The following is a 26826-nucleotide window of genomic DNA, read 5'->3' as shown; positions in this document are numbered from 1 at the left end:
ACACACACACACACACACACACACACACACACACACACACACACACACACACACACACACACACACGAACAAAAGAGAGACAAGAGCCAGAAGCTACTGCAGTCAGAATTGCTGCTTTCCGCACTCACTTGCTCCCGATATATATCCACACTGCCTCCTGAGGCTGTGCTAATGGAAGCGACTGCCAGGAATGGGTGAACGGGGTGCCAACTGATGTGGGAGGGAGACCCAACTGCATCTGGGGCTTCTATGCGGTGGTCAAAGTAGAGGGCCATGACGAAACGCAGGCCTGGTCAGGGCTGAAACCTGGAGGGAAAAGACAACCAAGTCCTGTTGGTCTTGAACAAAACAAAACTACTATATATAGAATTAGGAAAAAGAAGCATCACAGACCTACAAGACATTCGGCAACTTATCAGCACCCCTTCAGACCAATAACAGGCAATTTTATGCGGAAGAGGTCTCTAACAGGAAAAATATACAAATAGAGGCAAGGGATTAGACCTGAAAGATGGAAAGGAATAACACATACTGCCATCAAAACAATAAAGAAAAGCCCCGTGGACTAGACTACGTGTGTAAACCTTGATCATTTTTATCCCAATCATAATAAGGACAATTTATATTTCTATAGCTCTCCATTAAGCAACACTTCCAAACAAACAAACAAACAAAAAAAGCAAACTGCTTCACAAAAGAGAAAAGTACAAAAAAACGTAGCACCCAATTTCTGATAGAAAACCAAGGCTGTCCCTGCCTTCCTCTGAGGTGTCAGGAGCAAAAGGATTCATTTGCTACGGAGTCAAGCAAAGCCAGAGCAACTGGGGAGAAGATGAACTTGATCAGTTACATGAACTTAACATCTTTCTTTCTTTCCTGGAAAAGATGTGCATATTGTCCCTTTGTGGGAGGGGTAGGAAGGTGAATGGAATGACAGTCTGACTACTGCCCACTTTTTCACATCCTACAGTCAGTTTGGGGAAGCTAACTAGCAGAGAAAAGCCTATTTGTGAGTTGGTTTGCTACCATTTAAAATTATTCAACTTCATCCCCATTAGGATGGCTATTATCAGAAAAACAGAAAGTAAAAAGTTTTGGTGAGGATGTGGAGCAATTGGAACCCTTGTGAGTTGCTGGTAGGAGTGTAAAATGGTACAGATGCTGTGGAAAACAGTATGGTGGGTCTCTAAATATCAAACATAGAATTACCATATAATTCAGCAATTCCAGTTCTGGATATATACCTAAAAGAATTGAAAGCAGGGATTTGAACAGATATTTAAACACAATATTCATAGCAGCATTATTCATAGTGAAAAGGTGGACACAACCCAAATGTCTATCAACAAATGAATGAATAAACAAAATGTGGTATATTCATACAATGGAGTATTATTTAGCCTTAAAATGGAATGAAATTCTGACTCATGTTACAACATAGATGAACCTAGAAGAAGTGAAATAAGCCAGACACAAAAGAACAAACACTGTATGATTCACTTATATAATGTACTTAGAGTCATCAAATTCATAGAGACAGAAAGTAGACTGGTAGTTGACAGGGCCTGCTGCAGACAGGGATGGGGTATTAGAGTTTATTGTATACAAGGTTTCAGTTTGGGAAGATGAAAAAAATTCTGGAGATGGATGGTGGTGATGACTGCACAACAATGTGAATGTACTTAATGCCGCTGCTGAACTGTATACTTACAAACAGTTAAAATAGTAAATCTTATATTATGTATATTTAACCACAAGAAAAAAATTGTGCAAAAAAGTTATCCAGAACCTGCAAAATTCTATCATTAGAGTAGGGAATGGACTATGCCATTTGCTTTTAGCAATACAATAGTTGTATCAGAGGAAGCCATGAAGGCTCAGATTGGGTCTAGAGAGGGAAACCCTGTTCTTCCAGAAGCTAGAAGGCAGGTGGGTAGAAATGAACAGTCACATTTCAAATGTTTATCTTATTAATATATACCCACCACAAGCTGAAGAGCAACCCATTCAGGACTCCTGGCAGAGTAGCTGGACACTGGCCAGAGGAGCAGGGGGATGTGGGGCTGGAGTCAGGGGAGAGGGCAGGAACTGGGTCCTGCACACATCACTTAGGGGATATGCACACTGGTCAGGGCTCTGGCTTCCTTGAGTAAAGACTTCATGCAAATGTTCACACAGAGCCACTGACAATGAGACATATCGGGTTAAAAACTGGTCAGTCTAATGCAGCAAGGAAACATTTTAAAGTGAGTTTTAATGTGTTGCATCCAATCAAGGGTCTACATTCTGGGCTATGGGAAATTCTTATTCATGTTTAACAAGTTTACTTTCTAAAAATATGCCTTGGAAAAATGAATAACATTAATTTTGTAATGATAGAGAAAGAATTATAATAGCACTTGAAAAAGTTAAACCTGATTTCCTCTATCTTTTATTTCAAACATAACTTTGTAATAAGAAAGTATGCTGAAAGATCTTTAAATTACTTTCTTCCTGCCTGGGGCTTTCCCAGAAGCTCTCTCGCCGACACCCCTGCTTTGGGTACTCAAGAAGCCTCTTTTCCACCATTGAGCTCTTGGACTTGATTTCTACGTTGTCTAGTGCTTCTGCCCAGAGTCCTCATAGAACCCTGCATTTGTCCACTGCTGCATTCAGAGTTTACTGTAAATGTGTGTTTGACTGACCATCCTCCACTCCCTACCAGATTATCTGCCCCACAGGGTGAGGGGCCATCGGAGCATCCCCAGCCCTGGAACAGTTGTAAAAAGGGGGTTAGGGCTTCCCTGGTGGCGCAGCGGTTGAGAGTCCGCCTGCCGATGCAGGGGACACGGGTTCGTGCCCCGGTCCGGGAAGATCCCACATGCCGCGGAGCGGCTGGGCCCGTGAGCCATGGCCGCTGAGCCTGCGCGTCCGGAGCCTGTCCTCCGCAACGGGAGAGGCCACAACAGTGAGAGGTCCGCGTACCGCAAAAACAAAAACAAACAAACAAAAAAACCAAAAAAAAAACCTCAGGGTCTCTAGAACATAAGGCGATTTGGCAATATATAAATTTGGGGGGAAAGAAAAAAATTTCATTTATTCTCATCGATTTGATCCTCTCACCTCCAGCGGTGCAAGGTCTTTACGCCTCCGTTAAACCACCTTCTGGGAAAGAAAATGTTACGGTCTTTCAACTGCGCGGCTCGTGGTACTAAGGATAACTTCAGTTGCATTACTGCTTGGAGATGCTGCGGGAGGGAACCAGAGGACTTAGAGGCAATGGCGGCAGAGTGGAGAGGTGTAGGGGCAGGCACTAGGGGCCACCCCGAAAAGCCTCACCACCGCCCCCACCACAGCCCCCGGGGCCTCGGCAGTGCAGGGTCATAGCTGCATCCCATGGACAAGAAGGAACGCCATCTCTGGTTTGGACCATGCGTGCGGTTCCCCGGGCCGCAGTACTGACAGCGCAGAAAGGTGGTTTTCTGATTCCCTCCCAGGCCCAGCGTTACCGCGAGCGCCTCCGGCACCGCCTCCTCGCCACCGGGTCAGCTCCCCCGTGCCTCAAGTAGCCACGCGGCCCTCAGTCAGACCTGTCTGCGCCGGAGGTGGCCCTTGTCTCGCGCTGACCGTTCGGACGCCCGCCCCGCACCCCGAAGCCTCAGCCTGACCAGCCACGCACTCGGGCGCTCGGCCCAAGCAGGATTTCTGGACGAAAATAATCCGGGAGGCCGCGCGAAGGAAGTCCCGCGCACTTCGACGTTGCCCTCCTCCCGGCCCCAGGCTCCGGGCCCCCGGAACCGCCCGACACCGCGAGCCGCCCCGGCCTCCCGAGCCCCTCCCCGGCCCCGCCTCGTCGTCGCCCTCCTCCCCGGCTCCCGGCCCCCAGACCCTCTGCTCCTGGGCCCGGGGCCGGGGACCGCACTCACCTTGGTTTGGTCGCAGCGCCGCCGCGCGTTACCGGGACAACGGCTGCGAGCCCAAGGCGGATACAGCCGAAGCCGAGCTAGCGGACGCCGAGGCCGCCCGAAACTCCACGAGAGGCCGGAAAGAGCCGAAGACGATCGGGAATGTTCGTGCGGAGCCGAGGGCAGGATTCCTCCAGCGGGTGGCGAGCTCCGCGGTGCTGCAGGGCAATTTACACCCTTCGCAGCCGCTGTCTAGACTTAAAAAAGCTAGCTCTAGAGGGGGGTCAAGAGGCCAGATATGCCTTTCTAAGCAGAGAAGGGAAGCTGATAAATTCTAGATGTGATAGGAATACACGGCCGGTTGGGGACCCGCTCCTGTAGTTACGTTTCCAACCGCGTAGGTCAGTCAGGTGGAGGAAGGCAGCAGAGAGACTGGGAAAGAGACGGAACGCCATCTTTAAGATTCTTTCCTCTCTCGTTAATCTTATTGCTGGGTCTTTTGGACCCTAAAAGGTTTGCTAGACTCTGCTTTGTCTGCTTTGTTTCGAGGAGGGTGTCGTTCAAGAGAATTTATGAGTAAAGCCAGTTGATTCAATATGGTTCCTTGAAGCTGTTAACTTATGACATGCGCTCAGTGCTTTGGGGGCCTTATGGACGCCATTGGAGAGAAAATAGTAGCCAACGATACGAGTTCATCCGGTTAGAAACTAACCTGGTTTCTAACCCTGGAGGCAAACTGCATTCCCTAAGGCATTAGCAACGTGCTGCCCTGGCCTAACGGTCTGGTGGGTTAAACTAATTTTGGAAAAAAAAGAAGTAATGTCATTCATTTAAAAAACTTACTATAGCAAAAAGGTCCACATTGTTAAATAAAAAAAATAGGAAAATGTAGGTACTACCTAATAGGAGGAGCTAGGCGCTGGATCACACACATACAAGGAAAATTCTATTAAAAAAAAAAAACTTTCATAAACACTAGAATTTTATTGAATAAATTTGACATTTAACATTGCGTAAGTTTAAGGTATACAGAACGTTGCTTTGATACATTTGTATATTATATGATTAGCATGTAGAGATATTTATCACATTACATATAGTACAATATTATTGTCTGTATCCATTATACTGTGCATTAGATACTACGCCTTACAAGTTTGTACCCTTAAACACCATCGCTCTTATCAGGGGTCATAAACACTAGAATTTAAAACACTCCTTTATCGCCGAAACGAAGAAAAACAACCTAAATGCCCAGCACCAGCCGCAACGCTAAGGAACTTGAAAAGTATGCACTCAACTCAATAAAGGGTGTGTTTATCTGCCTCAGTTACACTTTTACACTTTTTCGTTAAAAACCCCGTTCGCGCCGGATTCAAGACTCAGAGCTCAGGCGGCGTTTTCTTCTCACGCATCCGTCAACACGGCCCGGGCCAATCACAGCCTAGGCTCTCACTCTATTGGCTGTCTATTCACCAATCCGGAGAGACGTACCAGTCCGCACTGCTGCGAGACTGGCGTCACAACATTACCCACTTTGCGGGCCCGCCCTCCGCCCCCGCCCAGCGTCCGTGCGTGCAAGCGCGCGTTCCCGCCGCCGACCAATGGGAGCGCCCCTGAGGGGGCGCGCCCGCTGGAAACCTCGGCGTGCTCGGTCCCGCGCGCGTCGCCCCGCCCCGGCCCGCGCTCCCGCCGCTCCGGCCCCGCCCCGCGTGTCGGTCCCGCGGACTTCGCCGGCCGCCGTAGCCGGAACTGCTCCTGTACGCCGCGGGCCGGGCCTCTGGGAGGCTGAGCGGCCGCAGCACCGGGGCTCGCAACCCCGTCAGCCACACGCCGGCAGCGGAGGGGACGTGCCGGGGCGAGGGCCGCTCGGCGACTTCTTCCAAGGCGGGAGGACCACACCGGCGTTGCGGCCTCTCAGCAGCCGGCGCTCGGGAGCCGGGGCTGCCCGACAGGACCTCGGGGGACCCGGGAAGCCTGGCTGCTGCGAGGCTTTGATGAAAAAGGTGACGGCAGGCTGGGGCTCGGGTGGGGTGGGCCACCCCGACCGGCCGTCACGGCGAGGCCCGGATCCCAGCCGGAGCGGGGCTGAGGGAGAAGTGGCCTAAGCCCTGGCGGCGGTGGTTACTACGCGGTGCTTTGTCGGGGCGGCTCGCGGGAGCCCGGACTCACAAGTGTTGCGTTGACAGCGCTCTTTGTGTGCAGCCAGAAATCCGCCGGAGAGGGAAGGTTTTGCTTTTCCTTTCCCGAAATGTGGCAAATGCTGCCCAGCCGGGATTGGGTTTGAGGTGATCCCACCTCTGTGCACTGTCAGGAAGTAAGGTTGGAGGTATTGGGTAAAAGGATTCCATCTCCATGTTTTCTTTTTCCCTTCAGGGAAAACTGAAATGTGTTAATATCTTTTTAATTCTGAAAAGCAACGTCCTTTTGTATTCAGTTTAGTGTCTTCCAATATTCAACCTGGCGAACGGGCAAGTTTATTCTGTTGCAGCTGATGTAACCTTTGCCCGGGTCCTGGGTTATGTGGGTAGCTTTGGGATGATAGGTCCCTGGGGATAGGGTTTTCCACATTATAACCCAGAGGAAGGCCCTTTAGGATATTTTCAGGTTTCTTAAGCAGAAATGGATAGGATAAGTGAATAGTGAAATGTCCTATGCCATGAAGTCCTTTAAGTTTGGGTAGTATCTGTCTTGTATAGTTCTATTCTTTGGCAGGTTTTTTTTTTAAACTGGTATGAATTCAGATGATTTATGACATCAATTTCAACAGATGAATGCTGTAACAGATAGTTTTGAGGCATAATACTTAAGAGCAGTAGCAGATATTGTCATGATTTTAATCATTTCTAAATCTTTCTTTGAAAGGTCCTTACTCCTGTTAATGTATTTCATTGTTGGCCTTGATGTCTTGCTCTCATTTTCCTTTTAAATGAAAATGTTCCCATTCTCAGCAGTCGTGTTGAGCATGTCAAACAGAGTTTGGGCATAGTATCAACACCTGTTGATCTTTCTTGCTTCATCGCATGTACACATTACTGACTATTTCTGGGTTTACAATATTGATAGTGTCTGATTCTCTTTGCATAAACTGAGTGGATCTGCTTTTTGGTCCACATTTTAGAGTTGTCACATTTTGTTGTTGACATTGCTCACAACAGAGGGTAACAAAGTTAATGCAAGATTTTTATTCATGGTTACCGAGAGTTTTAACACAATTCTCTTTTATCCATTCTTACCTGGACATAACTGTGCTGTCACTTTCATAGGTGGCTCCAACCTGTTCCATGCAACAGGCTCCTTTGTTGCAAAAGCATTTTCAATTCGTAAATCCCCGCAGCAGCACACATATCCCACCCTCCGAAGCAAGATTCCCAGAAACCCCGAGCTTATTATTCTTTATGTCTGTTTTAAAATAAGCAGGCGGACCGGCAGCCGCGGGCCACCATGGAGTTCCCTGTGCACGCAGGCGAGCCCGCGCCTCTCCCCTGCCGGGGTCGATCCGGGCCCCTCGACCCCGCTCCGGGGCTAACTTTGGGGGCAGGCTTGCGGGGCAGGTGCGCGGCCCCGGAGTCCTGTGCGTTTTGGGGGGCGGGGAGGGGTGGGGTCGGGGGACGCGGGCGCGGAGGCCAGGCCGGCCCAGGCAGCGCTGGGAGCGAGGCCGGCGCGCGGGCTGCCCAGCGCGCAGGCCATGAGCCGTGGGCCCGCTGGGTAGGTGGCTCCGGGACCCCGGGACCCCAGCCCGGGCCACATGCCCCTTCCCGACCCCGGGCCGGGGCGCCGCACGGGCAGGGCCGTCCGGGTGCGGCCGCCCAGCTGCCGCCCCGCCGCCTCCTCGCCGCCGGCCGCCGTTTCCTGGACGTCGGGCGGGCGCGCGGGGGTCCGGGCTGGGGTCGGGCGGGCGGCGGCTCAGGCCCGGCTGGCCGGGCTGGGGCGGGCGGGCCGCGGGAGGGGATCTGGAACAAACAACGGCGGCCATGTTGAGAGGGGATCGGTGCGGCTAAACTTCTCGCAGGCTGCGGGCCGCGCGCCTCACCGGGGTCCCCTCTTCCCCTCCCCGGCCAGGATGACAGTGAAGTTGGGAGACGGCGGCGGCGGGGAGGAAGGGCTCAAGAGGCTGGGCAAGAGGTCGGCCGATGAGGACTCGCTGGAAGGAGAGGGGCCCGGCAGCGGGGACGCGGCCGAGGAGAGCGGTGGCACAAAGAGGGACGGCAAGACCCCCCGGGACGGCGGCGACGGCCCCCAGGCCCCCTCGGGCGGCCCGCAGGCCCCGTCCCCGCCGCCCGCCTGCCCCCAGGACCAGCACCACTTCCTCAGGTCCAGCGTGAGGCCGCAAAGCAAGAGGCTCAGGAAGGACTCGTCCTGCGCCGGGGGGAGCAGCAGCGCGGGCAGCTCAGGGCCCCGCGGAAAAGGTACGGGGGACCCCAGCCCCTTTCAGGGTGTGCCCTGCGCTCCCCGGGGGTGGAGAAGGGACCCTTCCCTCCCCGCCTCCCTGCCTCCACCCAGCTCCTGCTCCCACATTTGTCCAGCACCCACACTTTAGGTGGCACTTTGCAGGGGGACATGACCCTTTCCTCCTCCAAAGAGACTCTTTCTGTATTTAAACTATGTTAAGAGGCAGTAAGTATTCCTTCTCTGGGCAAACACAATAGATTTCTGAAGGTTGGGTTTTTTCCCCCCAAAGGCTCCTTGATGATTTATATGGTAGGTTATTTTAAACAGCAGACAATAGTTTAGAAATAGATTGAGAAAATACGTGCTGTATCTCTTCCCCAGACTCAGATGTGTGGAAATACAACAAAGAAATGGGCTTTTGAAACTCATTTGGGGAAAGATTGATAAGCCGAAAATGAGTGATCCGAAGGGTCTGACTTGGGCTCATCACCCTCCACTTCAAGTATGCTAGGCTTGAAAATTTTAAGGGCATCAAGATGTGGCCTTTGAGTTTCAACTAAGGTTTCCTTGGGTGCCATGAAAACATCTCCCCTGGTGTAGTAAGTGGTGAAAACATCTGTGGCCTGATGTAAATGAGTAACAGTCTACAGTATTTGTCGTGGTATTCTCAGGTTGTTGAGAATATTACGGCTTTTTTGTTCTCGATCTGCCAGTTCCCCATTGTTTTCTGCTTGTGTCTATTTATATTTTAGCATTCTGCTTTTTGTTAATTGTACAAGTGAATTTTTTTTTTTTTTAATAAATTTGGTTATTTATTTTTGGCTGTGTTAGGTCTTCCTTGCTGTGCACGGGCTTTCTGTAGTTGCGGCGAGCGGGGGCTACTTTTCGTTGCGGTGTGCGGGCTTCTCATTGCGGTGGCTTCTCTTGTTGCGGAGCGCAGGCTCTAGGTGCACGGGCTTCAGTAGTTGTGGCACATAGGCTCAGTAGTTGTGGCCCGCAGTCTCTAGAGCACATGCTCAGTAGTTGTAGTGCACAGGCTTAGTTGCTCTGTGGCATGTGGGGTCTTCCCGGACCAGGGATCGAACCTGTGTCCCCTGCATTGGCAGGCGGATTTTTAACCACGGCGCCACCAGGGAAGTCCAAGTGAATTGTTCTTAACATCCCTTTTGTTTCAGGCCACGTTTGCAGCATTTTTATAGGTAGCAAATGTAACACCATTTTCTAGTGAGTTCTGCATGAAAAAACTGTCAGTTAGCTCTTTGGGAAATGGCAATTTAAATTTACTACGTGGTCCTGATAATTTTAAGAAGGAAATACCTCAGGCGCTAATGGAGGGCCCATTTTGGAGATCTGGGCCAAATGTGTGCAGTTAGGCTTGCTGCTTCTGCCTCCTTCTCAGCTGAGGAGGACTGGCCTCTGAAATCATGGCCTTACTTGGTTTTTTGGTAGACTTTTGATGTAAGTATACTTACTTGAAGATGTACGTATAAGGTCATTCTGTATGTTTCAGAAGTCAAAACTTGCCTCATAGAAGCTTATTTTGGTGTGAAAGTTGCTGATCAATTAGGGAAATGTTAATTTGTTTTATTGGCTTTGTTTTGTAAAAAAATAGGTTTTCGTTCCCAGTTACAGATATGTGTAAGTTATTATGTGTGAGCTGCTGTGGTTCCTTCGAGGGTTTGTTTGTGGCTTCAGAAGCCCTGGCTCTGGTGCCCAATCAAGTTCTTGGCCTCATTCCTCTGGTCCTCTGACCTTGGTCTGCTTGCTTGACTTCAAGCCTGCTTTTCTGTTGGAGAGGCATCCTCACCTGTGAAAGGAGGAACAGCAGGGACTGACTGCTCCACTCTCTCCACGTGTGGCTGCTAAAATGAAACGAGGCGCTGGCGTGAAAGTGCTCTGTCCCCTGTAAATGACTACCTGTATGTGAGGTGAAGTGATGCTGAAACTTCAGTTAGAATTTTGGCAGTCAGGTGAGGAGAAGTTTGCTTTCGTTTGCATACTTGAGTGTGGCTCGGATGGAGAAGGTTTCCTGGGTTAGCCTTGTGTCAGATCTGTTCTTGGTTCTTGCCCAAGGTGTGGCTTGGAGCAGCAATCCACTTTCCACTAGTAAAATGGAGAGTTGTTAGAATTTGTGCTTCTTGTGACTTATGCATTTTCCTATTTTAGCAAGCAGATGTTTGTTTAAGTGAATAATAAAGCTAAACTGTAATGGTGGCATTTAGGAGAGGAGTAGAAAGCATGTTTCCTCTGCTTCACAGAACTTCTCGGCCTGCTTCTGGCCTTGAGCTTTCTAGTGAGGCCTCCTCTGGGATGTGCCCTGAGCTTCCTTTGGATGCACTTACCACGCCCAGGACATCCCCCTTCCTGCCTCAGGGCAACCTCTGCTTCCCTCACGGCCCCCTTAACAGGCAGAAAGAAGGTCAGTTGTGACAGCATGCCCGTAACCTTTGGAAAGGATTCTTGGAGGAGCTATTTGTCTTACCGACCATGGAAATCTCCACCTGGAGTGATGAGCATGGACCAGTAAGGGAGTGAACAGTATAGGCATTTTACAGTTTTTTCACTTCAGAAAAATAAAATTTCCATTATATTTGAGAAATAATCACAGCCTAGCTGTGGGAGGTCCCTTTGGCTGATTACTTACCGCTTTCCAGTTTCAATTTTAATGGATGGAGAACTTTGCTGTGGGTTTGGGAGGAAAAGGCTTGTGGAGGAAAGGAAGTTCTCATTTGGCTTCTCTCCACACAAATATGTCTTTTCTTTTTTTATAAGAATAGACTCTTGCCAACTTCAGTAAAAAATAAATTTTTTTGTAGTACATGTCTGAATTAAATTTTTTTTGAGTTGGTAAAGGGAAGGTAGCAATGGTTTAGTGCCAGTGCACCAAGCATCTTGCATTTTTGTTGCTTAGCTTTTAAATGTGTGCAGACACTGGGGTTTGTTGTTCAAACAGCATGCTTAGCTAGACAGAAGGTAAGCTGCAGATCAGAAACCAGTGGATCTGCTTGATACCAAAATAAATGCTCCTCTGGCCCTACCATGTGCCCAGAGTGGCCTGAGGGCACACTTGAGACTGGATTCACAGTCTTTGGAAACACGGGCCAGGAAACAGCCCTCATGCCCTTCCCCGTTTCGCCAGTTCACAATCTGGATGATTCTGGGTGAACCAGTGCATCTCAATTTCTCGGTCTATAAATGGGGATAATGCTAGTGCCTGCCTCACCGCAATAAATAATGCTGTGAAGCCCTGCATGGCTGAGTAACAGGCTTCTCTTAGGGAAAATGTGCCTGGCTGCGAGGTCAGGGGAGCTGCAGGCTGAGTTTGAACAGGTGGACAGGGTGGGAGGAGGTCACCTGTCGGGAGGTAGGGGGTAGAGGTCCCAGGAATGCCCTGAAGTTGCTGCCCTGGCAGGACAGTTGGGCTGAGGGGATGCCTGAGGTGGAGGCAGAGTCAGACCCTCCGTTTCCATTGCTGTCCGTTTCCCTCCCCCACCCAGGTACTTTGTTCCACAGAGTCGGGGGAGCCAGTCCTAAGATGCACCGTCTCCACAATCGGGTGGTGTCACCTGGCTTTACTGTGCTTGTGCTTAAGAATCAGTGAATCAGTGTACAGAAAGTATATTTTTCATAATCTGGGGCCTGCCTGTAGCTTCTTGGTGTTTTTAAAAGACATCTTATGAGGTACCTCACCCCGAGGCGGTCGACCTTTGGGAGAAGGTTGTCCTTTAGGGAAGAAGGGTGAGCCAGCAGTCAGGAGACCCGGTTTCCCCACCCAGAGCCCCTGTGTCCAGTTCAGCTGGGGGCAGCGGAGAGGTGCTCAACCTGCCTGAACTTCAGGTTCCTTACTTTCAAAGTGGGTCCAGTACGCCAGCGGCTGAAGCTGCACTTAATTCAGGGGCGAAGGAGTCTGCCGTGCAGGATGACTGGGGTCCTGGGGTACAGTGCCCGAAGTCAGGGCAGTTGTCTCCCTGGCGGGCTCTGCTTAGCCCTTGCTTCTCGGAGGCCCCGGGCTTGGTGTGGCTTCACCTACAGTCTGCACTGCGGTCACTCTTGTCCTCCCTCACCAGGCACTTGGGCCAGGCCTGGGCGGCTGGGTGAAGTCCCTGCTTCCTGTACCCTCTGAGGGCAGGGGGACACATCTGACCCTCTCGAAACCACCAAGGCTGGAGCTCTGTGGTTCTTGTGCCCAGTCTGATCCAGTACATGACGACTGTCATCCCAGTGTCCCACCTGGGTGGGGACGTCAAGCTCTGTGAAAGCCCTCAGACCTTGTTGGGAGAAGAGGAGGGAAGCTAGGACATTCTCCCACCTCTGTCCAGTACACACCACACTCCTCATGTGATGCTACGTATGGGGAATACATAACAACCATGACACGTGGTCCTGTTGTGTGACACAGGCCCCCCCCCCCCCCGCCCCGGTCACAGTAGGTCAGGAGACCTGTGGCCCAGGCCACTTCAGAGACCATGATGTAGCCGTGCAGGACAGAGAGGAAAATACCTGTAAACCAGAGGTTCTGGGTGAATGATTCAGTTCAGAGTTGTACAGATGGCATTTACTTCACATCAAAGATGTGAATAGATAGTATGGACAAGTAGGTAAGGTAACAGTTGCGTTTTGGTTTGAAGGCTGAGCTAATTTTCAAGTACTTCCTTGACTTTTAGTGTCAACAGCAGTGTTGTTTCCATGGTGTCTCGTGAACGTCTGGAATTGTCTTGTGCCTGCCAACCATACATATTTCAGGATTTTCATTTCATGTAGTACGTTGTGTCTTGTTTTGGTGATACAAAGATACAAGGATAGCAGAGGGGTGATTTCAGATAGCAGAGTCACAAATGTGAAAAACAGCTTTGTCCTGGATGGTGGTGTGCAGTTTATCACATCAAGTAATGGCAGTGTTCTTACCACTGAAGAACCACGTGTGAAATGCTGGGAGAAGAAGACGTTCCTGGCATCTGTGGTTTGGGTGGGAGATCAAGAATTACCTACAGAAGCATTAGGAAACCATCATAGTATTCGATGAGGAGGGCATATGTTTTAGTAGGAACACAGGGATTGTAGTTGTGTTTTTCTCATTCGTTTGCAGGAGGAACAAGAAGTCTTGGAGGGTGGCTGGCCCTGGTCTGCATGTGGAGGGCGCTGAGGGGGACCCGGGACGGGCCCTAGAGACAGATGGAGCGACTAATGCCCAGGAGGGATCCTTGTGGGAGGCCCGCAGCTCTCGGGGCAGCAGCAGGCCCAGGGGAGGCATTTGGATTTGTCTGTTGGGTGACACTCTGACTGGGAATTGGCTTGCTTGACGTCTTCCCCTCTGCGTGGCCCTGGTAGGGAGGGTGTCCCCTGAGCCACGTCTGGCTGTTCAGCATGTGACACGGATGTGTGTGTTATGAGAGGCACGGAAGCACCTCTGGGAGCCTTGGCATCGCACCTCCCGTCTGGACTGACCGCGACCTGAGGGGGCCGTGTTGGGACCACATGGTGTGTGCCGCCCCTCCCGGGCTGTGCTCTCTGCTGCGCCAGGAGGTGCCCCGAGCTGGGGTGGGGGCAGGGGCAGGTGGCCACAAAGACACCAGGAATGCCCTTCTAGTCTAGAGCAGGTGGAGCCGGTCAGGGAGGCCCGTGTGTCCCCTCCTGCTGGGATGGACATTTCTGACGCCCTTGAGTTCGGCGGGTTTTCCATCCCTCTGGGATTTTGATATATCGCTTGGAAAGAAGTTCGGCAAGCTCCAGAGGAAGGCTCAGGACGGGATTGTATGCTGTGATGGACTGTGACTACATCCTCTGCATCTCCCCTAGTTAAGTCACAGCATCCTCCGGAGTCTTGAGCCCTGCCACTCCCTGGCTGGTGGCACCAGGCAGTCATTGAACCTATTTCCTCATCTGTCACAGACTGAGGGGGACGTTGAGATCAAGTTCCCTCTAGCTTCTGACTTTTGTGGCTCTGGTGTCATAAATACCAAAGCAGCCTTGACACGGTGGCAGCCACCACGATATCATGTGTCCCAGGAGGACAATGCCCAGGTCTGGAGTGTGAGTCCGGGGCTCTGGTTTGGCTCCTGCTGCCCAGGGACTGTACGGCTTTCCCGCCTTCAGAGCCTCCGTTTCGCCGTCCTGAAAAGAGGTGACTGCACACCATGGGGACGGAAGGGAGCAGGCGTTTGGACGTGCTCCATGGGGCTGTGCACCTCTGTGTCCCTCACATCCAGGCCCGCGGGCACGGTGGCAGGGTGGCAATGTGTTGGGTAGGCTGCTCCACCTGTGTCTGGGCTTCCCTGGCGGGCAGATGGGTGGTTCTCTGCTGCTCAGGTGTTGGGAGGGTGCATGTGGAGGAGGGCGGGCAGTCTAGCTTGTCCGGAGTGGATGGATGGATGGGCAGTGGAAAAGGTGGACCGAGGCCATGCGTCTGTGTCCCTCAAATGTGAGCCCTGGAGAGTGGCTGCGGCGGGGTTGGTGGTCTGGGAGACCAGAGAGGGGGTTGTTAGAATCATCTTGCTCAGAGGTGGTGTGGAGCTGGCCTGGGAAAGTGGCAGCAGAAACGGGAAAGGGGAGAAGCCAGGTGGCCCCTGAGCGGCTAGAGGACTGTGGCTTGAAGTGGGTTATGAGGGAAGGCACTGGGTCCCAGGGGCCTGGGTGGGCGAGGGGCAGGGCAAGCTGTGGAGCCCCCAGCCTGTGCCGCGTCAGTTCCCAAGCTCTCACTGAGCCTTTGCTGTGTGATGCCTGGTGTGGCTCTTCCTGCTTTCACAGAGCTCGCTGCGGGGCTCCCATTCTTGTGCATCGTTTCTCTTCTGGTTCCTCGGATACTGACGTCTCACGGTGCAGACTCTCGCTAACCCTCTTTATGGCCTCAGAAACACAGACACAGGTAGAGTGTTGACTTCGGCCCTGTGCTTTTGGCTGGGCACACACCCACTCCCACCCCCAGGGAGAGCCCCCACGCCCACTCAGTCTTGTTCAAAATTGTCTCCCCCCCTTACCTTCCTGCTGCTTCTGTCCTCTTTGCTTGCTTCTCTGTCTTCCCCCTTCGGTCATCACTGTTTTTGTCTGAACTTTTCCTGGGTCACCATCTCGTTCTACCAGTGTCTCTGATCCTGCTTCCTGGTTTTTTTTCTGCTTGAGCTGCGGCCCTTGAAGGAGCCTGAGGTAAAGCGGTGATGCCTCTCTCTTCTCTTCCTTATCTGAAATTTCAGGGATGTACCAGGTGCCATGTTCTCCTTCCCTCCTAAAGTTTTGTGATTTTACTTTACTTTTAAAAATCATTCAAGGTCTAGAATGACTAGCATCAAATGTTAGAAATGGTTGCCTGAGGGTGATTTGCTTTCTTTTCTGAAAGTTCGTTTTGCTTTATTTTCCTCTACTGAGGACATACAGTTTTTGAAATGAGAGCAGGAGAGGCTGAGCATCTGTGCAGCTGACCTCTGGTGGGGGGAGAGTGGCTTGCTGCTCCGCAGTGTGGTTGGCTGCCTCATGGGCCTCCACGGAGCCACTTTTACTGTTGTACCTTCTTTCACATCTGCTGGTTTGGTGTATTCTGTGTGCTACCCCTTAGGTCCTTTTCAGCTCAGTGACGCTTCCATTCTGTTTTTCTTCAATGTTCATCCTCCGTGTCTCAGGTCACCAGTGTTGTAATACAGTGAAATTTCATAAAAGCCAGCAAGACGTTTGCCTTATAGAATTTTTAACAATGTATGTGTGTTACTTTCAAGTATATTGACGCCAGCGTGGGCTGGCAAAGGTAAACCTGAGCTGTGACTGTCAGCAAGTTGCCATTGTTTTGGAAAAAGAGAGTTTAGTGAGGGTTTTGTCAAAAGTTGAAAATGACACTGAAATCCTTTGTTGTGGGTGGTGCAGAGGTAGACAGACAGCCCTTCCTCAGATGAGTACACATGAGGAACTGTGGGCTCCAAATCAACCAGAACTTCTTTTGAGAGTGGAGTTTATTTATTTATTTATTAAATATTTATTTACTTGGCTGTGCCAGGTCTTAGTTTCAGCATGCAGGATCTAGTTCCCTGACCAGGGATCGAACCTGGGCCCCCTGCATTGGGAGCAGGGACTCTTAGCCACTGGACCACCAGGGAAGTCCCGAGAGTGGAGTTTAAACAGCACTCATAACCCAGTTTTCAGCTCATAACAAAGCGTCTCTGACCTACTAGAAATGGAATGAAACCGATTATCCCTGCAAATGTGCTCTAAGTTGCCACACCTGTTGAAAACATCTCCGGATGTGCTAAGCTCATTAATTAGGTCAGGGTTTGGTTTGGTTTGGTGAGGAATGGACAAAGTCAGACCACGTGTTCAGTGCGTCCTTTGCCCACCCTGGAACTCAGAGATCCTGAGGTGCAGTTCTGTTGTGCCTGTGGGATGGGAAGGGAGCAGCCGTGAAACGCTTTAAACCTGATTATGTCTTATTCTGTAACAGTGTGTTTAGGACCGTGAAGGTTGAACATTCAAATATAGTGCTGACCAGTGGCACTTTCTGCGGTGATAGTAAGGTCCTGTGCTGTCCGGCACAGGAGCAGCTGGCCACATGTGGACACTGACTACTAGAAATGAGACTGGTGTGACTGAGGAACTGGGGTTTTTATTTTATTTAATTTTAATTAGTATTTAAATTTAAATAGCCTTGTTAGTGGCTGTCTAATTGGGCACTACAGCTCTGATGAACAGTGATTTCTGTTACCCACTCGTGTCGCTTTATGAAGGTAGCTCACTGCTAGCCTGATACACCTTTCCACATGAGAGAATCAAACGCATTCCATGTAGCCGAGTAGTTTTTTCTGCATGTATGAAACATTCTGCTTTCTGATAGCTGACTGATGGGATCAACTGTTTTCAGATACTCATGTTGATGTAATTACATGGACCCACAGTGCACAAAGACACAACAAGGTGTAAGAGGGGAGACTGACTCCCCCCCACACCCCCTGTCCCATACCCCAGGCAGCCCCTGCTCTTGTGTTTCTTCAGGGATAGTCTTTGCAAACGTATGTGGAATAATGGACTTTTACTTTTTCATTTCTTTTATTTCTCATGATTGTCTTTCATCCCCTTTGGAGGCAGAGCCCTGTCAAGGGGGTGAGGGAAACGTGGCCCTGAGCCCCAGTGTGCACATGGCTGTCCAGGGCCCCCACCAGATTGACAAAGAAGTGGATCTTTATGGAAAAGTTCACGATTATCTCATTAAGAAAGCATTTAACAATAATCTGTATTTGTTTAGCTTTTCCTTTTTAAAGTACTTTTATTTTTATGATATTCTTTTCACCCTCGTTGTTCAGAGTTTGCAGATTTCTCACCATTGGATGGTCCTGCAGTTCCGTGAAAAGAGAATGCTGGTTATCACAGGGATATGCTGGGGAGTTCCCCTTCCCTCTGAGAGGAAGGAACTGAGATGGGTGGGAGGTTTGGGTCAGGTCGTAAAATTGTTATCTGTGACCTTTACCTCTGGTTTATTGCCTGCATTCTCCTGGGAGCACAGAGTTCTCAGTCCCGGCCTGGCGTTTGGTGCCCCCATGCTGTACTTTACGTGCTCTCCCCTCTTGGCGGGTTTTTCAAGGACTTGTCTTGAGATTAGGAACTGATGCTTTAAGAGCATTTGTGGGTTGTCGGTCACTCAGAACACCAGATTTTGTTGGTGGAAAGTGATCAGGAAAAAGGAGTTTTAAGACCTTTTTTTTTGGCCGCACTATGCGGCATGTGGGATCTTAGTTCCCTGAACAGGAATCGAACCCTTGCCCCCTGCAGTGGAAGCGTGGAGTCCTAACCACTGGACCACCAGGGAAGTCCCAGGACTTTTAAAAGGTGCTGAGGTATCACGTGGTCCATATTTAAGTATTGATTGTACCTCAAAGAAGGTAGTGTCTTATATACATTTAAATGTTTTCTTGAGTTTGAATTTCAATTTATTTGAAAAAATTTAACCTCAAACCTCAATTGAGAAGGAAAGATGCCATGTGGTTTTAGTTCACAGTGGGAAAGGAGCTGTGTGCTTCGGCGGGACCTTGTCCTTGTGCTCTGGTGGTGCCACATAAATGCTCTCCTTTTACTCACTGTTTAAACTTTTCTCTCGAGAGTCAGAGGTCAGGGCAGGACAATGTCACTCACTGGTGGAGCTGGGGGCGGGGCCCGGGTGGGCCCCGGGGCAGCCCGCTTTCCGACACAGATGGCTATATGGTTCTTTCTCTCGAAGGAGCTGACGGTGGCGGATCATCAGCTGGAAATGGGTCCGGGGTTGCCCCCGCTGCCCCTGCAGGGGGCTCTCGCTCCTCTTCCCGGAGCTTAGGGTCTTCAGGCGGTGAGAAGGAAGAAGGCAAGAAGGTGCGGCGTCAGTGGGAGTCGTGGAGCACGGAGGACAAGAACACCTTCTTCGAGGGGCTGTACGAGGTGAGTGGGTCCTGCAGCCCAAGGAGGCGGCTGAAGCTCCTGGCTTCTTACCCCTTGCCTGTGGGTCCCCAGGCACAGGCCTTGACCTCTGACCTTGGCCCTTTACCTCCTCACTGTGACTTTCAAAGCTGTTACTAGTGAGGTGGCTGTTAGGAAGTGTTTTCGTTTGCTTCTTTTCTTTTCTAAGATTCTCTGAAATACGTTCTGGTCTGAAGAGTGGTGCCCTTCCCTCTGGGCCTTCCTCTCACAGCTGAGTGGGCCGATTCAGGAGGGATGTCCCCGAGAGGGAGGGGCCAGGGGACACTTGCCACATCAGTCAGAGCAGCCAGCACAACCCAGAGAGACATCACAGCTGACTGGGGACAGAGTGGCAAGTCCTAAACATAGAGAAGCTCCTCCCCCATCCCACAGCCCAATGAAACGGCCGTGCTCCCTGCCAGCCATCTTTACTTCCGGGTTTTGTTTCTCCACATCTTTGTAGTTATAGAGAACATACTTTTTTATTAACGTTAAATGCATTTTTCATGGTGTTTTGTAGTTCTTTTGCTCAGTATTTTTTTAATGCTTATAAATATTCTGCTTCAGATGAAGGCAACTATGACCCACATGCTCACTGCCTGTTTTTTGTAAATCAAGTTTTATTGGAACACAGCTCAGCCTCTTCACTTGTACATTGTCTTTGACTACAGTGTGGTTCCTGCAGTACCTGTGGCCCTGCAACACCTAAATATTTACCCTCTGGCCAGTCCTTGTTCTACTTAACCATTTTCGTATTGTTGATTGTTGTGGTTCCTTCTAGATTCTGTTGTAAATAATGCTACCATGGACATCTTTGTGCACATTCCATATTTTAGACTTCTTCTTTGGGATGTAGTATCAAGAGTAGGTTACTTGGTCAGTGAGCCTTATTCTTTTACTAGTGAACTAATTGGAGTGATAGAAAAGTCTAGCCAAGCCTGTGAAACAAGGCTCAGAGGAAGGAGGCTTTGGAACTGAAGCCATGGAGTGTTCATAGATCAGGAGACACCTGACTGTGGGCAGAGAACAGGACGCAGAGCCGAGTTCAGAGCTTTCCCGTGGCTGGCCTGCCCCATTCCGGGGTCGATGGTTCAGTTCTGCCCTTCCTGGATAGAGGAGGCCACATGTTGGTGCTGCCTGACTCTGTTGTCCGAGGAGAGAATGAAATGTCCACATGAGGCTTGTTCCAGTAGATGCGAAGTCATTCAAACACATTCAAGTGTGTTCCTTTTCTTCCCTGGACAGTTCTAGGGTAAAGTACAGAGGCTGTTCTTTTATAGATTATATGCCCAAATGGTGCCTTCTTTAAGCTGTTTGTTAGGCATAGAAGACTTGTGATTCCTGGAGTGTCCTCAGAATCAGCAGCCATTGCTGACTCTCACCTGAAATAGTTACTGCTTTGGTGTGGCCCCTCTGTCTTGGGGAGAAAGTGGGCTCTGCAGGCAGTCTGGCTACTCAGTTGGAGGAGCGTGGGGGAGACATGGTTGTTGATGAAAAGCAGAAGAAATCCGTGTTAATGACCTGCCCTTACCTTTCTTCAGGGGAATTAGTTCATTCCCCTCTCATCGGGCTAGGCTTCTTGTTTTAACTTTTCTACCAGGTAGGTGTTTTGAGGTCTCCTGAAATCCTTGCTTAATAATAATAATAATTAATAATTGGCTACTCAGGTCACTTAATGCTTTCTACGGTTGGTACTATTGGTGTATCCCAAATTGTATGTGTGTGTATGTGTGTGTGTGAGAGAGAGAGCAAGAGAGCGCATGCACAAGTGTGGGCTTTATGTCTGTTGCTGCGTGTGTCTGACCAAAACTCAGTGGGGGAGAGAGAGAGAGAGAGAGAGAGAGAGAGAGAGCACGCATGCACAAGTGTGGGCTTTATGTCTGTTGCTTCGTGTGTCTGACCAAAACTCAGTGGGACTCTGGTGGGGTGATGACCGGCTGGTCAGCTAGGGCGTATGTAACCACGAGCATCTTCACCCGTGGGGCGTGGTGCTCAGCACAGGCCTCTGCAGTGTTGATGAGGGTCTTCCCTGCCTTTCTGATGCACTCTCGTCTGACTGAGCTATGCCTCAAGTGAAGAGACCCAGCTCAGAGTAGCGCAGAGGGGCAAGACCGAGCATTGAGCAGCTCTCAGAACTGAACTTGGAGGGAGCCAGAGGGACTGGATCAAGCCTGACTGTGTGCAGGGACTCCCACGGTGTCACTGGGCCTCTGCCTGTAACCCCGTGTGTTGGGGGTAACATTTCTGTGCTTATCCTCTCCTGCTTCAGGTGCTCCCCAGGGGCGAGAGTGCCTCCCCAACCCCTCCTCCATGCTAGTTAGGACAGTTCTGGGCACAACTCAGCTTGGCTGGTCCCATCCCAGACTCCTCCCTGTGGCCAGGGGTAAAGGTTGTGACCCCCATGACAGGGAGCTGGCGGGAAGACCAGTGGGATGAACGCCTGGACCAGCGTGGTTGTCCTCAACATCCTCTATACTCCATTTCACAAAGCCTGTTGCCAACTTTTCCTTTTCCCTTCTTACGTCTGTCTGTCCGTATTGCTGTCCAATCTTGATTCCTATCTTACTCGCAGCCGCGTGGCCAGCATCTTCTGCTTGCTTTTCACTGGGTCGATAATTGCTGGAGGCCTCATCTCTGCTGTGCTTCCCCTCCCGTGTTCTGTCTGCACTTCCCAGTGTCCCACAAATCCAGCTGCTGGGCATCTCCTGTTTCCTGCCATCTCTGTGACAGCTGTACGAATACTGCGAGTTCTCGTTTCAGTCTTTGAAATGTGTGCTTCACCTCCATATAGTTTTCTCTTTCAACTTTGCCTTTTTCACTGTTGCTGTTGTTGCCACCACCCTTTATTTACCTAGTTCATGGCTAAGTATAGAAATGCAAAGAAGTCCCCCCTAAGGGGCTGGCAGTCTTACTGGGAAAACGTAACAGGCACAGAAGAAGTGGGACTCTCAGAAGGTATATGCTGACAGATGCCACAAGAGTTCAGAAGCAGCGTCCTTTGAGAACGTGGGATGAGGAGTCGCAAAGCCCAGATTCTAGTCCCCATCTGGGCTGTCAGGTCACCTCTGGGTTCGTTAACTCAGCTATGAAACGAAGTCCTGAGATTTAGAGGCTGTGTGTGTTTGTTTGCGTCACGGTTCTTGGTCAAGAGCTGAGGGGAGTTTTGTGGGAGAGGTGGTGCCTGAGCTGGACGCTGGAAGAAGGCACTTTAGGTGCAGCTCTGCCTTGCTCTGGTTCACCTGCCATTGCTTCTTTTAAAACAGTGAGTGAGCTTTCATTCTTTGAGGATTTTTACGCTTTGTTTTGGCTGCACCGTACGACACGTGGGATCTTAATTCGCTGACCAGGGATTGAACCCGTGCCCCATGCAGTGGAAGCGTGTAGTCTTAACCACTGGACTGCCGGGGAAGTCCCATAGCACTTTTACTTTTTGACCTTAATTTTTTTTTTTTTTTGTGGTACATGGGCCTCTCACTGTTGTGGCCTCTCCCGTTGCGGAGCACAGGCTCCGGACACACAGCCTCAGCGGCCATGGCTTACGGGCCTAGCCACTCTGCGGCATGTGGGATCCTCCCGGACCGGGGCATGAACCCGTGTCCCCTGCATTGGCAGGCAGACTCTCAACCACTGCGCCACCAGGGAAGCCCTTGACCTTAAATTTTGAAACGATTTCAGAGTTGGAAAAAGCTGCAAAAAGAGTACAGAGAATGCTCACATGCCCTTTAACCCGCTTTCCTGACACCCACGTAACTGCAGGGTGACCGGCAAAATGAGGAGAGTTAGTGTAATGTCATCAGTATTTGCACTGATGTCCTATTCTGGTTCAGGACCCCACGCTGCATTTGGTTGCCACGGCTCCTGGGTCCTCCCACCTGGGACAGGTCCCTCAGTATTCCCTTTTTTTCCTGGTCTCTCACGACCTTGACATTTTTGAAGATTCCAAGTCTGTTCATTCATAGAGTGCCCCTCATTGGGCTTACCTGATGTTTCCGCACGGATAAGTTCATGTTTTGTGTTTTCTGTCAAGAGTACTGTGGGATTGCTGTGCATCCTTGGTGCGTCCTGTCCAGAGTGTGCAGTGTGATCTGTCTCAGGCCTGGCTGTGTGAACCTTGATCACTGCATTCAGGTGGCATCTCCCAGGTTCTCCACTGCCAAGTCTTTTTTTCTTTTTTTTTTTTTACTTTGAGACTATGTAAATACCCTGTTTCTCATGATTCTTTCTCCCACTAATTTAAGCAACCATTGCCTCTTCTTACCTGGAACAACTATTACTGTGGTGTTTACCCAGTGATGACCTTCTGATTCTGTTATTCTTTCTACATTTATTAAGTGGAAATCCCATGCAAGGAAAAGCTCTCCCTTCTCCTCCATTTATGTATTTATTCAATTATTTCTTTATACCTGTATGGACCCAGGGATACTTATTCTCTTCCATGGGTCATAATCCATTCATATCATTGTGATTTTGTTGCCCAGATTGTTCTAGATTTGCCCACTGGGAGCCTCTTCAGGTTGGCTGCTGTGTCCTTCTAACATGTTCCCCTTATGCTTTGAGCACTTTCTCACTTTCTGGCACCACAAGATATTCTAGACTCACCTGGTATTTTCCCTGCCCCAGACCTGGCATTGGCCATTTTTCCAAGGAGCCGTGGTTCCTTTTGGAAAGTGGGATTTAGAAACCAAGATCTGGGTACCAGAGGTGCTCAATGCTGCTGGGGTGCCGTTACCTCCAGGTCCTTCCCAGTGCTTCCTGCTGGCTTGGTTTTGATAAAAGTATCAGTAGTTGATGAGTAGTATCAGTAGTTGGTTCTCGTTGCATCAGTACCAGAACAGCACTGATGGGGACTGTTCTCTGGAACATAAATTCCATTCTGAAAATCTAAGATGTACTCAGCTTTTGCATGGAGGTGTTGAAGGAAGGCCCACAGATGTATTCAGAGCATATTCTGCATGATTCTCTTAATAAACATTCATATTTGTTATCCTTGTTCGAACATAGAATACCTTTTGTATGATCAAATCAGTGAAGCTGTTTCTGAATAGTTGATGTGTTGTTTTATTTTAAGATGCCAGATGTACAGCACCCTGAGCTCCTCCATCCTTGTGTTGTGTCTTCTGATTATTGTCTTCGTGGGGGTGTGTCATTTCATGGGCTCTAAAGAACTCTGGAGATTAAGCCCTTTGTCTAAGTCATGAGCTTCATGTTTCTACTGCTCCGGGGTCCTTGCCTCATTGGTATCCACATGCTATGATAGTTCTGTTGCTGCATTATCCATTATTCTAATTGAAACCTGAGGTTCTGGGGAAGCCAGGTTGAAGTTCATGCACAAGTAGGAGCCATGAAGGATACTTGCTTAACCACAGCAGTCCCTTTTCTCCCTTTTCAGGAAGTGTCTGCATTGTACAGAAGGCTGCCTTGTTGTAACCTCGTGTTGTTTTTTTTTTAACGTCTTTATTGGAGTATAATTGCTCTACAATGGTGTGTTAGTTCCTGCTTTATAACAAAGTGAATCAACCATACATATACATATATCCCCATATCTCCTCCCTCTTGCGTCTCCCTCCCACCTTCCCTATAACCTCGTGCTTTTTTTTAAAGTTAGCTTTATTATCGCCCTTTGTGTTATTTTATAAAGTATAAGACAATCTAGTTTTTTTTTATAAATTTATTTATTTATTCATTTATTTAATTTTTGGCTGCATTGGGTCTTTGCTGCTGCACGCGGGCTTTCTCTAGTTGCAGTGAGTGGGGGCTACTCTTTGTTGCGGGGCACAGGCTTCTCATTGTGGTGGCTTCTCTTGTTGCAGAGCACAGGCTGTAGGCGCGCGGACTTCAGTAGTTGTGGCTCACGGGCTCTAGAGCGCAGGCTCAGTAGTTGTGGCGCATGGGCTTAGTTGCTCCGCAGCATGTGGGATCTTCCCGGACCAGGGCTCGAACCCGTGTCCCCTGCATTGGCAGGCAGATTCTTAACTACTGCGCCACCAGGGAAGCCCCTAACCTCGTGCTTTTAATGTGGACTTTCTTTTCCAGCATGGGAAAGACTTTGAAGCGATTCAGAACAACATTGCTCTGAAATACAAGAAGAAAGGCAAGCCCGCCAGCATGGTGAAGAACAAGGAGCAGGTCCGGCACTTCTACTACCGCACGTGGCACAAGATCACCAAGTACATTGACTTCGACAATGGTGAGTGCCTAGGCTGGCTTCCTGGGGCCAGAGGCGGGGTGGCTTCTGGTCCAGGAGCGTGGCTTCCGCAAACCTGCAGGCCACACCTTCTGGCATTATTCTCACCCAGCCACACGGCCTGGGGTGTTCTCACCTCTGGTGCTTTGGCTGACAGGAGGCCTCGTAACTGGTGGTCAGGCTGAGTTACAAGGAAGCCTGTGGTGTCTGAGTCCCTGGCTCGCTCCCCCCTGGGAGGGAGGGCACCGTGGTCCAGAATCACACCTCCCCGTTGCCTGCCCTTCTCCCATGGGAGCCCCAGTGGGGTGAGGGTCGGGCAGGGCCTGGTGTGAGTCGGACCGGGTGGACGGCTGGCGTTCCAGGGCTTTTCCCAGGCTCTTTTTCCAGGCTCTGTGTTTGAGTCCAGTTTGCGTGGCTCCATCTTTATTTATTTATTTATATATTTATTTTTCTATTTTTTTTTTTTTTACATCTTTATTGGAGTATAATTGCTTTACAGTGGTGTGTTAGTTTCTGCTTTATAACAAAGTGAATCAGTTATACATATACATATGTTCCCAAATCTCTTCCTTCTTGCATCTCCCTCCCTCCCACCCTCCCTATCCCACCCCTCTAGGTGGTCACAAAGCACCGAGCTGATCTCCCTGTGCTATGCGGCTGCTTCCCACTAGCTATCTGTTTTACATTTGATAGTATGTATATGTCCATGCCACTCTCTCACTTTATCACAGCTTACCCTTCCCCCTCCCCATATCCTCAAGTCCATTCTCTAGTAGGTCTGTGTCTTTATTCCTGTCTTACCCCTAGGTTCTTCATGACATTTTTTTTTCTTAAATTCCATATATATGTGTTAGCATACGGTATTTGTCTTTCTCTTTCTGACATACTTCACTCTGTATGACAGACTCTAGGTCCATCCACCTCATTACAAATAGCTCAATTTCATTTCTTTTTATGGCTGAGTAATATTCCATTGTATATATGTGCGACATCTTCTTTATCCATTCATCTGTTGATGGACACTTAGGTTGCTTCCATGTCCTGGCTATTGTAAATAGAGCTGCAATGAACATTTTGGTACATGACTCTTTTTGAATTATGGTTTTCTCAGGGTATATGCCAAGTAGTGGGATTGCTGGGTCATATGGTAATTCTATTTTTAGTTTTTTAAGGAACCTTCATACTGTTCTCCATAGTGGCTGTACCAATTCACATTCCCACCAACAGTGCAAGAGGGTTCCCTTTTCTCCACACCCTCTCCAGCATTTATTGTTTCTAGAGTTTTTGATGATGGCCATTCTGACTGGTGTGAGATGACAACTCATTGTAGTTTTGATTTGCATTTCTCTAATAATTAGTGATGTTGAGCAGCTTTTCATGTGCTTCTTGGCCATCTGTATGTCTTCTTTGGAGAAATGTCTATTTAGGTCTTCTGCCCATTTTTGGATTGGGTTGTTTGTTTTTTTAATACTGAGCTGCATGAGCTGTTATATTTTGGGGATTAATCCTTTGTCTATTGATTCGTTTGGAAATATTTTCTCCCATTCTGAGGGTTGTCTTTTGGTCTTGTTTATGGTTTCCTTTGCTGTGCAAAAGCTTTGAAGTTTCATTAGGTCCCATTTGTTTATTTTTGTTTTTATTTCCATTTCTCTAGGAGGTGGGTCAAAAAGGATCTTGCTGTGATTTATGTCCTAGAGTGTTCTGCCTATGTTTTCCTCTAAGAGTTTGATAGTTTCTGGCCTTACATTTAGGTCTTTAATCCATTTTGAGCTTATTTTTGTATATGGTGTTAGGGAGTGATCTAATCTCATACTTTTACATGTGCCTGTCCAGTTTTCCCAGCACCACTTATTGAAGAGGCTGTCCTTTCTCCACTGTACATTCCTGCCTCCTTTATCAAAGATAAGGTGACCATATGTGTGTGGGTTTATCTCTGGGCTTTCTATCCTGTTCCATTGATCTATCTTT

General features: G+C 49.4%; 2 protein-coding genes across 15 annotated transcripts in view; one reads left to right on the top strand and one right to left on the bottom strand.

Moving 5' to 3' along the window:
* The window catches only part of IFT140 (intraflagellar transport 140), a 69984-nt gene extending 65994 nt beyond the window's left edge, over positions 1-3990 (bottom strand). For 4 of the 10 annotated variants that reach the window (XM_027117875.1, XM_027117884.1, XM_027117885.1 and 1 more), the window contains exons 1-3: positions 3906-3981; positions 3086-3227; positions 129-306 (exon numbers count right to left, since the gene is read on the bottom strand). In XM_027117875.1, coding sequence (XP_026973676.1) covers positions 129-275 — 147 coding nt within the window. In that variant the 5' untranslated portion in view covers positions 276-306; positions 3086-3227; positions 3906-3981. Of the gene's footprint in view, positions 1-128; positions 307-393; positions 1109-1209; positions 1232-3085; positions 3228-3488; positions 3738-3905 lie in introns of those variants that run through there. The other 6 variants (XM_027117877.1, XM_027117879.1, XM_027117878.1 and 3 more) reach the window with 6 other exon arrangements.
* Positions 3991-5630: 1640 nt separating this feature from the next.
* CRAMP1 (cramped chromatin regulator 1) overlaps positions 5631-26826 on the top strand; it is a 68054-nt gene continuing 46858 nt past the window's right edge. For 4 of the 5 annotated variants that reach the window (XM_027117858.1, XM_027117857.1, XM_027117856.1 and 1 more), the window contains exons 1-4: positions 5632-5890; positions 7947-8293; positions 18463-18656; positions 24708-24861. In XM_027117858.1, the coding sequence (XP_026973659.1) occupies positions 7948-8293; positions 18463-18656; positions 24708-24861 (694 nt within the window). In that variant the 5' untranslated portion in view covers positions 5632-5890; position 7947. Of the gene's footprint in view, positions 5891-7946; positions 8294-18462; positions 18657-24707; positions 24862-26826 lie in introns of all 5 variants that reach the window. The other variant, XM_027117854.1, reaches the window with a different exon arrangement.

The sequence above is a fragment of the Aethalodelphis obliquidens genome, unplaced genomic scaffold, assembly GCF_003676395.1.
Source record: "Aethalodelphis obliquidens isolate GAN/ISIS:26980383/991018 unplaced genomic scaffold, ASM367639v1 scaffold18, whole genome shotgun sequence".
NCBI lineage: Eukaryota > Metazoa > Chordata > Mammalia > Artiodactyla > Delphinidae > Aethalodelphis > Aethalodelphis obliquidens.
Note: the sequence above shows the minus strand (reverse complement) of the source record. Positions and strands in the feature narration are given on the sequence as shown.